At 37.9% G+C, this 15,654-nt stretch overlaps 1 protein-coding gene across 3 annotated transcripts in view; it reads left to right on the top strand.

The window, feature by feature from the left end:
• Positions 1-15,654, top strand: part of SNX27 (sorting nexin 27) — an 80,363-nt gene that overhangs the window by 23,069 nt on the left and 41,640 nt on the right. For all 3 annotated transcript variants that reach the window (XR_009734582.1, XM_061406677.1, XM_061406664.1), the window contains exon 2: positions 3,300-3,531. Coding sequence is in view for 2 of the 3 variants with exons in the window: in XM_061406677.1 (XP_061262661.1) it covers positions 3,300-3,531 (232 nt within the window). In the remaining variant the exon portion in view is untranslated. The remainder of the gene's footprint in view (positions 1-3,299; positions 3,532-15,654) is intronic.

Below are 15,654 nucleotides of genomic sequence, written 5' to 3'. Positions count from 1 at the left end.
ATGAATGGCAACTAGATTATGTTACATAGACAAAAGCAAGGGAAATTGTTCGTAGAAAAGGTTTGTATCATCAGGAGCCCCAAATACTACCAACCTGCTTGTCCAGCTGATATAATTAATATCACATGAGTAACTACCATTTGTTGAGTGACTACTATATTCTAGAGCTTTATCTCATTTGAGGTCTTAAAGCAACTCTGTTAGCTGAGGGTGTTATTAGACGCATTTGGGTTAAGAAATTGAAGTTAAATAAGATTGAGATTGAATTATTTACCTAATGTCTCATCTGTTAAATGGAACAATTGGTATTTAAACTGAAGTCTCTCTTAACTCCAAAACCCACACTTTGAACCAGAAGTCTGTAGTGCTGCAAGTTCCCTTTATTGCAGAATTTATATTTTACATTCATTTATGTCTTCAGAATTGATCAGACTGGGCCACACCTAATATGAGCCTGATATAGTAGCATTCCTGTAGAAAGGGGGTATCATAAATATTTTTATGAGTATGAAGGCCTCTTAATTCTTGAGGATGGAGGACTCTTTTTGAAATCTGACATCCTGGGGTTTTTACTGACTCATTTCTCTGAAGAAGTTTCCAGCTTGTATTAAATTGTCAAATGTATAGTATTCCTTCTGTAATTGAACCAGATAAGTATTACCAAGTGTGTTTAGAATATGACACTGGTAATTCTTTCCTGTTTTTTTTTTTTTTTTTTAAAGAGGGATTTGGGATGATAGCCAATTTGAAGTGTGGTCTTTCTGTTAAAGAAGTGAAACCCAAGCAAATTTCTTTGCTTGATGGCTGCTCTTAAGAGTAAGCCTCACCTGTTTCTCTGCTGATTTTCAGGGTTTATTTCTGTGAGGGACCCATAGGAGCAATGTATTCTAACTTGAAAACTGAATGAGTGGAGGTGTGTATTGAAAGCAGTAGTTCTTAACCTTTCTGAGATTACATACTCCTTTTTGAAGTGGATGAAATCTGTTAGCCCTCTTCCCTGAAAAAAAAAAAAATGCATATATGTAGCCAAATACAATTTTGCATACAATTTCTGTAGGGGTTCACTGATTTTCCTCCGCCGCCACCACAAGCCTATCAACAGAGTTCCCCAGATTAGGAATCCTTTAAAGGGGAAGAATTAGGGAGCTGAAAAATAAGAGTGGAGCATTGCTTCTTAACTTTTTTCACAAGCGCTCATCTCATAAAGTTGATTGTATTCACATAAAAATCACATTTTTAGTATATAAGGTGTTTTCTTCAGTCTCTGAAGTGTTAGTTTTTCACTTTGTTTTTTTTTTTTTTTAAAAACTTAAGGATATTTGTAAGTTAAGCTGATTCTTAGGGCTAGATCAAATTTTCTATGTTGATTTTTTAACTTTTACTTTTTCAATTTTATTTCTTCTACCATCAAAACATTTTCCCAGAACTGCTAATTAGATCAAAGATTTAGATGAAATCCTTTACCAGTCCCCAAATTTAGTTGTCCATTTCTTCTTTAACCAAAATCTGTTCATAACACATAGCTACATAGTACTTCTTTCCTTAATACACCTTCTAATGTGAGTGTTCAGGCATTGATCTTAGCAAGTTACATGTTACATTACATGTAATGTTATGTTACATTAATCTTCACAGTGATCTGTTAGGGACTTACTGTCTCCATTTTATAGATGTGGAAAGCAATGGTAAGAAAGATTAAATGACTTGATTAAGATCAATTCTGGCAGGGCCAGGGTTTAAGCCCATGTAGGTCTCGCTCCAAAGCCCATTTTCTATTTTATCATCCTGCTTTGTGGTCAAAGAACTGACTGCTTCTTCTGGTCACTGGTCTGACCTGATCTGAACTTTAAAAGCTGAAATTTCCATCGGGGGCTGATTTTCTTCTATAGCTAGCCAGTTGTAAAATTGCCATATTTATGTGTGTGTGTGTGTGTATGTGTGTAAGTTAGATTTTAGGTTGTGAAACGTCAAGAGTGCTGAATTTACTGGCTAGATTGTTAGATCTGAAATAAGGAAGGAGGCTTGGCTGGATGATCTCCTGCCTGTTCTGTTTATATAAATGAATATTTCAGATACCATATGCTGACAGACAATTCTAGTGATTGAAAAGTTGGTGGAAGGCTTGTTACTAAACTTAGCATCATTTTCAAGAAGGAAAAACCCTAATGGTTTGGAACAGGACTGAAAAAGTTTAAAGGGTAAATAAGCTTTTGTCAAATTGACTAAAGGCCAGGTGTGTATTTCCTCACCCTCTTGGGATAGCCATGGAGGGAACCTCCAGGTCAGCTAGCTGCCTAGTGGTTTTTGCTGAGATAGCAGGCTGGGTCAGCATTCTGGGAACGTAGCTCAGTTTGCTGAGTGAGTTTTGTGAGACTCAGCATCTTTCTTGACAAAATTATTGTTCTTCCAAACCTTGTACTTTTCCTAGTTTTAGCCTTTATATACACAGTGGAACAGGAAGGAGAATGCGTAGGCTGATTTACTATGTAACCTTAACTGTACATTTTTTAGTTTGAACTGATTACACAGGGCTGAGACAGCACAGAACAGAAAAAAAGTAGATAGACTCCTGAAAGAGACTAATTGAAGTGATTGGGAGAGAACAAAGGATGTTGGGTTAGATAATAAAATTTTAGAGATGTTATCTCCTTGCTTTTCTTAAAACTGAGTGATAGAAGAAACTAGTGTGTATGAAGATATGATCATTTAATTCCCAAGGTAATGAAACTTGATATAAGGAAAAATGAAGTTGTCTGACTTGAATATATGGGGAGAAATCAGATACAAATGCCAGATAACTATCTTAAGTCAGTCACACTTTTTGAGTCTTTACAAATTAAGGAAGCGCATTTTGTAAAATTTTTCTTTTAATGAAATTCCTAGTTCCAAGAGGTTTATAAAGGACACAGAACAGTTCAAATGACAGGCTTGTTTAAAGTCACTTTATTGTATACATGCTTAGTTAGGATGAGGAAATTGGACGTTTTGGCTTTAAAAGCTTTGTTTTCCTCTTCAGCTTCCCCTTCCTTCCCGTGTGTTTTCCTAAGGCTGGAGTTCTAGTATAGGGGAAGAGTAGGTCTTCTCAGCTGTTACCATTTTTTTCCCCCTGCCTTAAGTTCACACACACTTTTTCACATTATGATTTGTAAAAACATAAACAGCTTTTCTGGAACCAAACTGATCCTTCTTCTTTTCTAGTTCATGCTTCATGACACTGGAGTGGGGGCAGGAGGGTGGAGCTCTAAGGTGTTTGGACCCTTCTGGTTTATGGGATTGTCTTTTTCCCTTTTTCCCCTTAGGAACGGCGTGAATGTTGAGGGGGCGACACACAAGCAGGTGGTGGACCTGATCCGAGCAGGCGAGAAGGAATTGATCTTGACAGTGTTATCGGTACCTCCTCATGAGGCAGATAATCTAGATCCCAGTGACGACTCGTTGGGACAATCATTTTATGATTACACAGAAAAGCAAGCAGTGCCCATATCGGTCCCCACATACAAACATGTGGAGCAGAATGGTGAGAAATTTGTGGTGAGTGTCAGCCCAACTCGATCCTCAAACACTTAGCTTTTGTTTCTCCCAATCTTATAATGTATGATATATATTAGCGCACTGGGATACATGACTGCAACCTAGGTCAGTCTGCCTACAAGGAATGTGGGTTTACACATAAATAAAGGACACTGACCCTGGTTTATTGCAGGGGTGAACTGCAGTAATGAAGAAGAGTCCTATTTCTGCTTAAGTATTTCTAGACAGTTTGAAGTTTCCATTCGGGCCTATTGTAATCATGTGTACGTTTTTTTTGTTCTTTTATTGGTTGTCATATCTCCTAGTGTCTCACTGTTGACTCTGTAGAGCTATAGAGCAAGATTAATTTTAAAGTGTGGTATCTTCTAAAGCATTTGGGTAATATAGTTTGTCCATGTTAGAACCTACGAGTGCCCTATACCCCTTTCATGTCTTGTTCTTTTTCATTTTCTTTGGAGATATCTGTGTGAATGGTTAATTCAGGTTTTCTCCAAGGTCCTCATTATATTCTGAATGCAATTCACATGGGCTACTTTATACATTTCCAATTTCTTGCTGTTGTAGATATGCAGGAAAGCCCATCTTGAATTTGGATGATATGTGCCAGCCCCTTTCTTAAATGCCTTTGTTTGTTCTTCAAAACCTAATTGCAGTGATCGCCCAATCTACTTAATTTTTCCCTTGGTTGCGGTATTCTTTATTTACCTTTGATGAGTCTGGGAGTAATGGTACAATGAGAAATTCACTAATCTTTGTGAAAAATACATTATGTTCTGTTAGTATTGGCAAACAGACTACGTGTATTTAAAGCTCTTTAAAGTTGCAGTCTCTGAAACAGATTTGTCCCCTGTATAGGAATGAGCTACTAGAATTTTATGTCAGCTGGTGTATGTATTCTCAGAGCCATACACACAAAATTTAGAGTTTTGTTTTACAGAGGTGATATACCTTTTGTCTTTAACCGTTTTTTAAATTGAAGTATAGTTAATTTACAATGTTGTGTTAATTTCAGGTGTGATTCAATTATACATATACATATATATCAGGTTGGCCAAAAGTTCATTCTGGTTTTTCTGCGACATTTTATGGAAAAACTCAAATGAACTTTTTGACCAACCCTCTGTCTATTATTTGTCAGATTCTTTTCCATTATAGGTTATTAAAAGATAACTGAATCTGGTTCCCTGTGCTGTATAGTAGGCCCTTGTTTATTTTATATGCAGCAGTGTATATATGTTAATCCCAAACTCCTGATTTATCTCTGCCTCACCCCCACCCCCTGCTATCCCACTATCCCCTTTGGTAACCGTTAAGTTTTCTGTGCCTGTGAGCCTGTTTCTGTTTTGTAAATAAATACATTTGTATCATTTTTTTTCAAATTTCCACATATAAGTGGTATCATATATTTGTTTTTTCTGTCTGACTTACTTTGTTTAGTATGATAATCTGTAGGTCCATCCATGTGTACTGCGTGCTAAATTGGTTCAGTCGTGTCTGACTCTGTGATTCTATGGACTATAGCCTGCTAGGCGCCTCTGCCCATGGGATTTCCCAGGCAAGGACACTGGAGTGGGTTGCCATGCCCTCCTCCAGGGGATCTTCCTGACTCAGGGATTGAACCTCCTTCTCTTATGTCTCCTGCATTGACAGGCAGGGTTTTTACCACTAGTGCTGCCTGGGAAGCCCTAATAGCATTATTTCATTCTTTTTATGGCTGAATAATATTCCATTCTATAAATGTTCTATGTCTTTTTTATCCATTTGTCAGTGGATATTTAGGTTGCTTCTGTGTCTTGGCTGTTGTGAATAGTGCTGCTGTGAACATTGATATGCGTGTATCTTTTCAAATTAGAGTTTTCTTCAGATATATGCCCAGGTGTGGGATTTCTGAGTCCTATAATAACTCTATTTTTAATTTTTTAAGAAACCTCCATACTGTTTTCCATAGTGGCTGCACCAATTTACATTCCCACTAATGAATGGTATAGGAAGGTTTCTTTTTCTCCACACCCTCTCCAGCATTTATTATTTCATTGTTAGTGTATAGAAATGCAACAGATTTCTCTGTGTTAATTTTGTATCCAGCAACTTCACCTAATTCATTGATGAGCCCTAGTAGTTTTCTGATAGCATCTTTAGGATTTTCTGTGTATAGCATCATGTCATCTGCAAACTGTGACAGTTCTATTAAGTTGATGAAACAGCAATTGCAGTTATTCATTGTTGAACTATTACTGCTTGATATTGGAATACATTCTTAAAGAAATGTGGTCATGTTGTCCATCATGTTAATGTGCATTTCTTGCTGTATTTTTTTTTCTGATGACTTATTATTAGCTGTGTATTTTATATTTATTTCAGACTATGGAAATGATGTTAGACAAAAAGCAAATTCAAGCGATTTTCTTATTTGAGTTCAAAATGGGTCATAAAGCAGCAGAGATGACTTGTAAAATCAATGACACATTTGGCCCAGAAACTGCTAATAAACTTTCAGTGCAGTGTTGCTTCAACAAGTTTTCACAGGGCGCGAGAGCCTTGAAGAGGAGGAGCGTATTGGCTGGCCATTGGAAGTCGACAGTGACCAACTGAAAGTGACATCAGAGCTGATCCTCTTACAACTACATGAGAAGTTGCTGAAGAACTCAACATTGGCCATTCTATAATTAGCCAGCATTTGAAGCAAATTGAAAAGGTGAAGAAGTTCAATAAATGGGTACCTCATGAGCTGACTGAAAATCAAAACAATCATTTTGAAGTATCATCTTCTCTTATTCTATGCAACAACAGTGAACCATTTCTCAATCGAATTGTGACTTGAGATGAAAAATGGATTTTATATGACTGTAGGTGACAACCAGCTCTGTAGTTGGATTGCGAAGATGCTCCAAAGTACTTCCCAAAGCCAGACTTGCACCAAAAAAAAGGTCATGGTCACTGTTTGGTGGTCTGCTGCCCATCTGATCCACTCCAACTTTCTGAATCCCAGTGAAACCATTATATCTGTAAAGTCTGCTCAACAGATCAATGAGATGCACTGAAAACTGCAATGCCAACAGCTGGTGTTGGTCAAAAGAAAGGGCCCAGTTGTCCTCCATGACAATGCCTGACTGCCCATTGCACAGCCAACACTTCAGAAATTGAATGAATTGGGCTAGGAAGTTTTGCCTCATCCACCGTGTTCACCTGACCTCTCAACAACCGAATGCTGCTACTTCAAGCATCTCAACAACTTTTATGCAGAAAATGCTTCCACAACCAGCAGGAGGCAGAAAACGGCTTTCAAGAGTTTGTTGAACCGGGAGGCATGGATTTTTACATTACAGGAATAAACAAACGTTTCTCGTTGGCAAAAATGTGTTGATTGTAATGGTTTCTATTTTGATTAGTAAAGATGTGTTTGAGCCTAGTTATAATGCTTTAAAATTCACAGTTTGAAGCCTCAATTATGTTTGCACCAACCTAATACTTCCTAATATGCTAGCAAAGTAATGCTCAAAATTCTCCAAGCCAGGCTTCAACAATACGTGAACCGTGAACTTCCAGGTGTTCAAGCTGGATTTAGAAAAGGCAGAGGAACCAGAGATCAAATTGCCAGCATCCAGTGGATCATCGAAAAAACAAGAGACTTCCAGAAAAACATCTACTTCTGCTTTATTGACTACACCAAAGCCTTTCACTGTGTGGATCACAACAAACTGTGGAAAATTCTTCAAGAGATGGGAATACCAGACCTCCTTACCTGCCTCCTGAGAAATCTGTTTACAGGTCAAGAAGCAACAGTTAGAACTGGACATAGAACAATAGACTGGTTCCAAATCAGGAAAGGAATATGGCAAACCTATATATTGTCACTCTGCTTATTTAACTTATATGCAGAGTACCTCATGTGAAATGCTGGGCTGGATGAAGCACAAGCTGGAGTCACGATTCCCGGGAGAAATATCAATAACCTCAGATATGCAGATGACATTACCCTTATGGCAGAAAGCAAAGGACTAAAGAGCCTCTTGATAAAAATGAAAGAGGAGAGTGAAAAAGTTGGTTTAAAACTCACCATTCAGAAAACTAAGATCATGGCATCCGGTCCCATCACTTCATGGCAAATAGATGGGGAAACAATGGAAACAATGACAGACTTTATTTTGTTGGGCTCCGAAATCACTGCAGATGGTGACTGCAGCCATGAAATTAAAAGATGCTTGCTCCTTGGAAGAAAAGCTATGACCAACCTAGACAGCATATTAAAAAGCAGAGATATTACTTAACCAACAAAGGTCTGTCTAGTCAAAGCTATGGTTTTTCCAGCAGTCATGTATGGATGTGAGAGTTGGACTATAAAGAAAGCTGAGTGCTGAAGAATTGATGCTTTTGAACTGTGGTGTTGGAGTAGACTCTTGAGATTCTCTTGGGCTGCAAGGAGATCAAACCAGTCAGTCGAAAAGGAAATTAGTCCTGTATATTCATTGGAAGGACTGATGTTGAAACTCCAATCCTTTGGCCACCTGATGTGAAGGACTGACTCATTGGAAAAGACCCTGATGCTAGGAAAGATTGAAGGCGGGAGGAGAAGGGGGCGACAGAGGATGAGATGGTTGGATGGCATCACTGACTCAATGGAAATGAGTTTGAGTAAGCTCCCGGAGTTGGTGATGGACAGGGAAGTCTGGTGTGCTGCAGTCTGTGGGGTCGCAAAGAGTTGGAAATGACTGAGCGAGCGAACTGAATACTTCTTCTCCAGTTTGAATTCCTTTTCTTTTTGTCTCTGATTGCTTTTGGCTAGGGCTTCTAAAACTGTTGAATAAAAGTGACAGGAATGGGTATCCTTGTCTTATTCCTGATGTTATAGGAAATACTTTCTTTCAGCCTTTCACTGTTGAGTATGATGTTAGCTGTGGATTTGTGATATATGGTTTTATTATGTAGAAGTATGTTCTGTCTGTGCCCACTTTCTGAAGAGTTTTTATCATAAACGGGTGTTGAATTTTATCAGAAGCTTTTTCTGTGGTTTTTATTCTTCAGTTTGTTAATGTGGTATATCACATTGATTGATTTGTGAATATTGAAAAATCCTTGCATCCCTGGAATGAATCCCACTTGGTCATGGCTTATGATCCTTTTAATGTATCGTTGGAGTCGGTTTGCTAGTATTTTGTTGAGGATTTTTATATCTGCCTGTAATTTTGTGTGTGTGTGTGTAACATCTTTTTTGGTTTTAGTATCAGGGTGATAGTAGCCTCATAGAGTGAGTTCAGATGTGTTCCTTCCCCTGCAATTTTTCAGAATGGTTTCAGAAGGATAGCTGTTAACTCCTCTCTAAATGTTTGGTAGAATTTACCTTCTAAGCCATCTGGTCTTGGACTTTTGTTTGTTGGGAGTTTTTAAATTCCTAATTTAATTTCGGTACTGGTAATTGGTCTGTTCATATTTTCTATTTCTTCCCTGTTCAGTCTTGGGAGATTGTACTAGTCTAAGAATTTGTCCATTTCTTCTAGGTTGTCCATTTTATGGGCACATAGTTGCTCGTAGTAGTCTCTTACGATCCTTCATAGAGGTACTTTTAATCATAAGACATGTAAGAAGTAGAAATCAAGGTCAGGTTCTAAAAATGGATCACATTGGATGTTGGCACCTTTGGGGAATTGCCTAAGACTTTGAGAACCTCTGTAGACTTAGAAAAGGAATGAAACTACTAATTGTCCTTTTTTAAAAATAAACTTCATTAAGCATAATATTCTTGGATTAACATTCATCACTGTTAAATGTCCAGTTTCGTGAGTTTTAATTAATGTACATAGTTTTATAATCACCACAGTCAATATAGAACATTTTCGTTGTCCCAGGAAGTTGCCTCACACCCCTTTGCGGTCATCTTCACTCCTTCCACTGCTTTCATCAACCACTGATCACCTTTCTGTCACTGTATTTTGTCTTTTCTTGAATGTAAACTAAATGAATAAGCAGGGTGACAATATACAGCCTTGATGTACTCCTTTTCCTATTTGGAACCAGTCCAGTTCTTTTTTTTTTTTTCCATGTCCAGTTCTAATTGTTGCTTCCTGACCTGTATACAGGTTTCTCAAGAGGCAGGTCAGGTGGTCTGGTATTCCCATCTCTTTCAGAATTTTCCACAGTTTATTGTGATCCACACAGTCAAAGGCTTTGGCGTAGTCAGTAAAGCAGAAATAGATGTTTTTCTGGAACTCTCTTGCTTTTTCCCTGTATACAGGTTTCTCAAAAGGCAGGTCAGGTGGTCTGGTATTCCCATCTCTTTCAGAATTTTCCACAGTTTATTGTGATCCACACAGTCAAAGGCATTGGCATAGTCAATAAAGCAGAAATAGATGTTTTTCTGGAACTCTCTTGCTTTTTCCATGATCCAGCGGATGTTGGCAATTTGATCTCTGGTTCCTCTGCCTTTTCTAAAACCAGCTTGAACATCTGGAAGTTCACGGTTCACATATTGCTGAAGCCTGGCTTGGAGAATTTTGAGCATTACTTTGCTAGCGTGTGAGATGAGTGCAATTGTGTGGTAGTTTGAGCATTCTTTGGCATTGCCTTTCTTTGGGATTGGAATGAAAACTGACCTTTTCCAGTCCTGTGGCCACTGCTGAGTTTTCCAAATTTGCTGGCATATTGAGTGCAGCACTTTCGCAGCATCATCTTTCAGGATTTGAAATAGCTCAACTGGAATTCCATCGCCTCCACTAGCTTTGTTCATAGTGATGCTTCCTAAGGCCCACTTGACTTCACATTCCAGGATGTCCGGCTCTAGGTGAGTGTGAGTGATCACACCTTCCTGATTATCTGGGTTGTGAAGATCTTTTTTGTACTGTTCATCTGTGTATTCTTGCCACCTGTTCTTAATATCTTCTGCTTCTGTTAGGTCCATACCATTTCTGTCCTTTATCGAGCCCATCTTTGCATGAAATGTTCCCTGGGTATCTCTAATTTTCTTGAAGAGATCGCTAGTCTTTCCCATTCTATTGTGTCCTCTTATTTCTTTGCATTGATCGCTGAGCAAGGCTTTCTTATCTCTTCTTGTTATTCGTTGGAACTCTGCATTCAGATGCTTTATCTTTCCTTTTCTCCTTTGCTTTTCGCTTTTCTTCTTTTCACAGCTATTTAAGGCCTCCTCAGACAGCCATTTTGCTGTTTTGCATTTCTTTTTCCTGGGGATGATCTTGCTCCCTGTCTCCTGTACGATGTCACGAACCTCTGTCCATAGTTCATCAGGCACTCTGTCTATCAGATCTAGTCCCTTAAATCTATTTTTCACTTCCACTGTATAGTCGTAAGGGATTTGATTTAGGTCATACCTGAATGGTCTAGTGGTTTTCCCCACTTTCTTCAATTTAAGTCTAAATTTGGCAATAAGGAGTTCATGGTCTGAGCCACAGTCAGCTCCTGGTCTTGTTTTTGCTGACTGTATAGAGCTTCTCCATCTTTGGCTGCAAAGGATATAATCAATCTGATTTCAGTGTTGACCATCTGGTGATGTCCAGGTGTAGCGTCTTCTCCTGTGTTGTTGGAAGAGAGTGTTTGCTATGACCAGTACATTCTCTTGGCAGAACTGTATTAGCCTTTGCCCTGCTTCATTCTGTACTCCAAGCCCAGATTTGCCTGTTACTCCAGGTATTTCTTGACTTCTTACTTTTGCATTCCAGTCCCCTATAATGAAAAGGACATCTTTTTTGGGTGTTAGTTCTAGCGGGTCTTGTAGGTCTTCATAGAACCGTTCAACTTCAGCTTCTTCAGCATTACTCTTTGGGGCATAGACTTGGATTACTGTGATACGCAGAGTACATCATGAGAAACACTGGGCTGGAGGAAGCACAAACTGGAATCAAGATTGCCGGGAGAAATATCAACAACCTCATATACGCAGATGACACCAGTCTTATGGCAGAAAGTGAAGAATTAAAGAGCCTTTTGATGGAAGTGAAAGAAGAGAGTGAAAAAGTTGCCTTAAAGCTCAACATTCAGAAAACTAAGATCATGGCATCTGGTCCCATCACTTCATGGGAAATAGATGGGGAAACAGTGGAAATAGTGGCTGACTTTATTTTTCTGGGCTCCAGAATCACTGTGGATGGTGATTGCAGCCATGAAATTAAAAGACGCTTGCTTTTTGGCAGGAAAGTTATGACTGACTAGACAGCATATTAAAAAGCAGAGCATTACTTTGCCAACAAAGGTCCATCTATTCAAGGCTGTGGTTTTTCCATTAGTCATGTATGGATGTGAGAGTTGGACTATAAATAAAGCTTAGTGCAGAAGAATTGATGCTTTTGAACTGTGGTGTTGGAGAAGACTCTTGAGAGTCCCTTGAACTGCAAGGAGATCTAACAAGTCCATCGTAAAGGAGATCAGTCCTGGGTGTTCATTGGAGGGACTGGTGTTGAAGCTGAAACTCCAGTCCTTTGGCCACCTGATGCAGAGAGCTGACTCATTTGAAAAGACCCTGATGCTGGGAAAGGTTGAGGGCAGGAGGAGAAGGGGACGACAGAGGATGAGATGGTTGGATGGCATCACTGACACAATGGACACGGGTTTGGGTGAACTCCAGGAGTTGGTGATGGACAGGGAGGCCTGGCGTGCTGCGGTTCCTGGGGTCGCAAAGAGTCGGACACGACTGAGCAACTGAACTAAACTGAACTGAAAATAAGTGAAACCATACCGTCTATAATCTTTCATGTCTAGGTTTGTTCGCTTAGTGTAGTTCTTCTAAGATTGATGCGTGTGGTTGCATAGACCAATAGATTATTGCCTTTACTGATAGTATTCCATTGGATGGATTTATTACAATTTATTTATCCATCCACTTGTTGTTGCCCATTTGTGTTGTTTCCAGTTTGGGCTGTTATTACTGAAGCTGCCGTGAAATAACATTAACGTACAAGTTTTTATGTAGAGTTATGTTTTCATTTCCCTTGAGTATATACATAGCTAGAAATGCAATTGCAGGATCAAATGCTAAGTGTAAGTAACCTTATAAACTGTTTTTCAAAGAGGCTGTACTATTTTTGTATTCTCATCTGTAGTGGAGTGTTCCAGTTGCTCCATAACCTCTTGAACACTTGGTATTTTCAGGTTTTAAATTCTGGTCATTCTGAATATAATGGTAGCTCTCTCTGATTTTAATTTGCATTTGCCTAGTGACTCATGGTGAGTGCATTTTCATGTGCTTACTGGCTTTTTTTATATCTTCATTGTTGAGGTAGCTGTTCTACTCTTGCCCATTTAAAAAATTGGGCTGTTTGTCTTGTTATTTTGTGTAAGAGTTCTTTATGTATTCTGTATATGTCTTCTATCAGATAGATGCCTTGTAAAATATTTTTCCCAGTCTGTGGCTTGCCTTTTTATTTTATTTTTAGCTGCCTTTGGGAAAAAAAAAAAGCTATAAAGTTTGATGAAGTCTGGTTTGTCAATTTCTTTCTGTTATGGATGTTACTTTTTTGTATTCTAAGAAATCTGCCTGCCCCAAGGATGCAAATATTTTATATTTTCTTAAGAAAGTTTTATAGTTTTACCTTTCTGTTTTTGCAATAACTTTATTTTGAGGTTTGAGTCACATATCATAAAGTCACCCATTTAAAGTATACAGTTCAGTCGTTCTTGGTATGCTCAGCATTGTGCAACTATCACCACAATTTTAGAACATTTTCATCCTCTCAAAAAGAAACTTTGTATCCTTTAGCCTTCATTCTTCAAACCTCCTATCCCCTCTGGTCGTAGGCATCTACCTTGCATTTCTGTAGATTTGCCCATTCTGGATGTTTCATATAAATGGAGCCATATGTGTTTTCAAAGTTTATCCATGTTGTAGCATGTATCAACCAAATGGCATTCCATTTTATGAATATACCACATTTAACTTATCTGTTCTTCAGTTGATGGACATTTGGGTTTTTTCTACTTTTTGCTTCTTATGTATAATGCTGGATTGAGCATGTGTATACAAGTTTTTGTGTGGATACCTGTTTTCATTTCTCTTGGAAAGAAATACTCAGGAGTATGTAGAATTGCTGGGTTATATAATAACTTTTATGATGAACTTTTTGAGGAAATGCCAAATTGTTTTCCAAAGTGGCTGGATCCTGGTTTTCTTATTTGTTGTGTTTTTTTTTTTTGGCTGCTCTGTGTTTGAATGCAGGATCTTAGTTCCCTGACCAGGGATCAAACCCACACCCCTTGTATTAGAAGTGTGGAGTTTTAACCACTGGACTGCCAGAGAAATCCCAGTTTTATTCTTATGTTTAGGTCTGTGGTCCATTTTGAGTTGACTGTTTTATATGTATAATCTAGGGGTCAAGGTTATTCTCCCCCAACCCCCGTCATGTGGACATCTTGTTTCAGCAGTTGTGTTGAAAAGACCATTCTTTCCCCATTGAAACGTCTTGACATTATTGTTGAAAATCAGTTGAACATATATGTGTGTTCTTATTTTTGTATTCATTGAGTATATGTCTGAACATTTTAATATTTATGTCGTTTTGAGTTTGTCCTCTGTTTAGTGTGTTTGTTTTCCTTGAGAATGGCTCATATCTTCTGAGTTCTTTGTATAGTGAGTAATTTTGGACTGTGTCCTGGTTATTATGAATGTTACAATTGTGTAGGCTTTGGATTCTGTGATATTCTTCTGAGGAATGTTGATGTGTTTATTTTACCTGGCAGTTAACTGAGTAAGCTGTGTCAGCTTCTGTGAGTTGTACAAGTCTCATTACAGTTCTTTAAGCTTTTGCTGTGCTGCTTTTGAGTCTGTCTGATGTGTATATCATTTAGGGAGGAATCAGCCTGAGGTGTATGTGATGTTTGTTCACAGAGTTAAGGCATCTCTTTCTCTGATTCTCTCTCCTTCGGGATTCCCCACTCATTTTGGTGGCATCTGTGATTGCCCAGAACCTGTCTCTCTTTCCTCCAGCCAGAAAGAGGTCTGTTGGAGTTTTAGTTGCTTAAGTTATGCTACTCTTTGACTGAGGTCTACTATGAAAGCAAAACTCCCAAAAGTAGGAAACTCCCCAGCTTTTTGTCAGTTGCTTTATGTTTTGACTCCTATCTACAATTTTAGGGTACTATTCAGAATCCTCAAGTAATTGGTTTTTGTATTTTTTTCCAGAGTTTGTGGTTGTTCACTGTGAGGGTTGGTCTATAGTGAGTTTACCTGAAGCATAATCTTCAGTTCTACCCATTTTTTATGTGTAATGAAGCTATTATGTTGTTTTGATGAATTGATCCCTTAAACATTCTCTCTTGTAATGTTCTTTGTTCTGAAGTCCTGCTCTAATGTTAACATATAGCCACTAATAGTCATTTCAGCCTTCTTTTGATTATTGTTTTCATTGGATATCTCTTCCGTCCTTTTTAACCTATCTGTATAATTATATTTGAAATGAGTTTATTGTAGATAGCATATAATTGTGTCTTGCTTTTTTATGCAGTCTGGAAATCTTGGTCTTTTATTTACAGTGCGTAGTCTGCTACCTTAGTATAATTATTGATATAGTTAAAATTAAGTCTGCCATCTTATTCTTTGTTATCTGTATCTCATCTGCTCTTTATTCCTCCTTTCTTGCTCTTTTCAATTAATAGAATATTTTTAATGATACCATGTTATCTCTATATAATTTGTTTCATTTTGTTAGTGGTTGTTCTAGGTTTACAGTATGCATCTTTATAAATAGTATCTTTAATACATTATTGCTTCTCAGTGTAAGAATTTACTAATGATATATTTCATTTCTACCTTTTATCCTTTGTGCTGTTGTTATACATTTTTCTTCTATATGTATGATAAATTTTATGAGATTTTGTTGTTGTCTTTGCTTTAAGTAATTAAAGAGATTGAAAATGAGAAGAGTTTCTTTATATTTAAGCACATATTTCCATTTCTTGTGTTTTTCATTCCTTTGTATAATTGTAGTTTCAGTTTCCATCTGGTATCATATTCCTTCTGCCTGAAGAAATTCCATTAATATTCTTGTAGTGTAGATCTGCTGGCAGTGATTTCTCTTAGCTTTTTGTTGATCTGAAGAAGTCTTTATTTCACCCTTATGTTTGAAAGGCATAAAATTCAGGGATGATGATTTTTTTTCTTTCAGTACATTAAAAATGTCATGCCAA

This window comes from Bos javanicus, chromosome 3, assembly GCF_032452875.1.
Source record: "Bos javanicus breed banteng chromosome 3, ARS-OSU_banteng_1.0, whole genome shotgun sequence".
NCBI lineage: Eukaryota > Metazoa > Chordata > Mammalia > Artiodactyla > Bovidae > Bos > Bos javanicus.
This window is presented reverse-complemented; position numbering and strand designations above follow the sequence as displayed.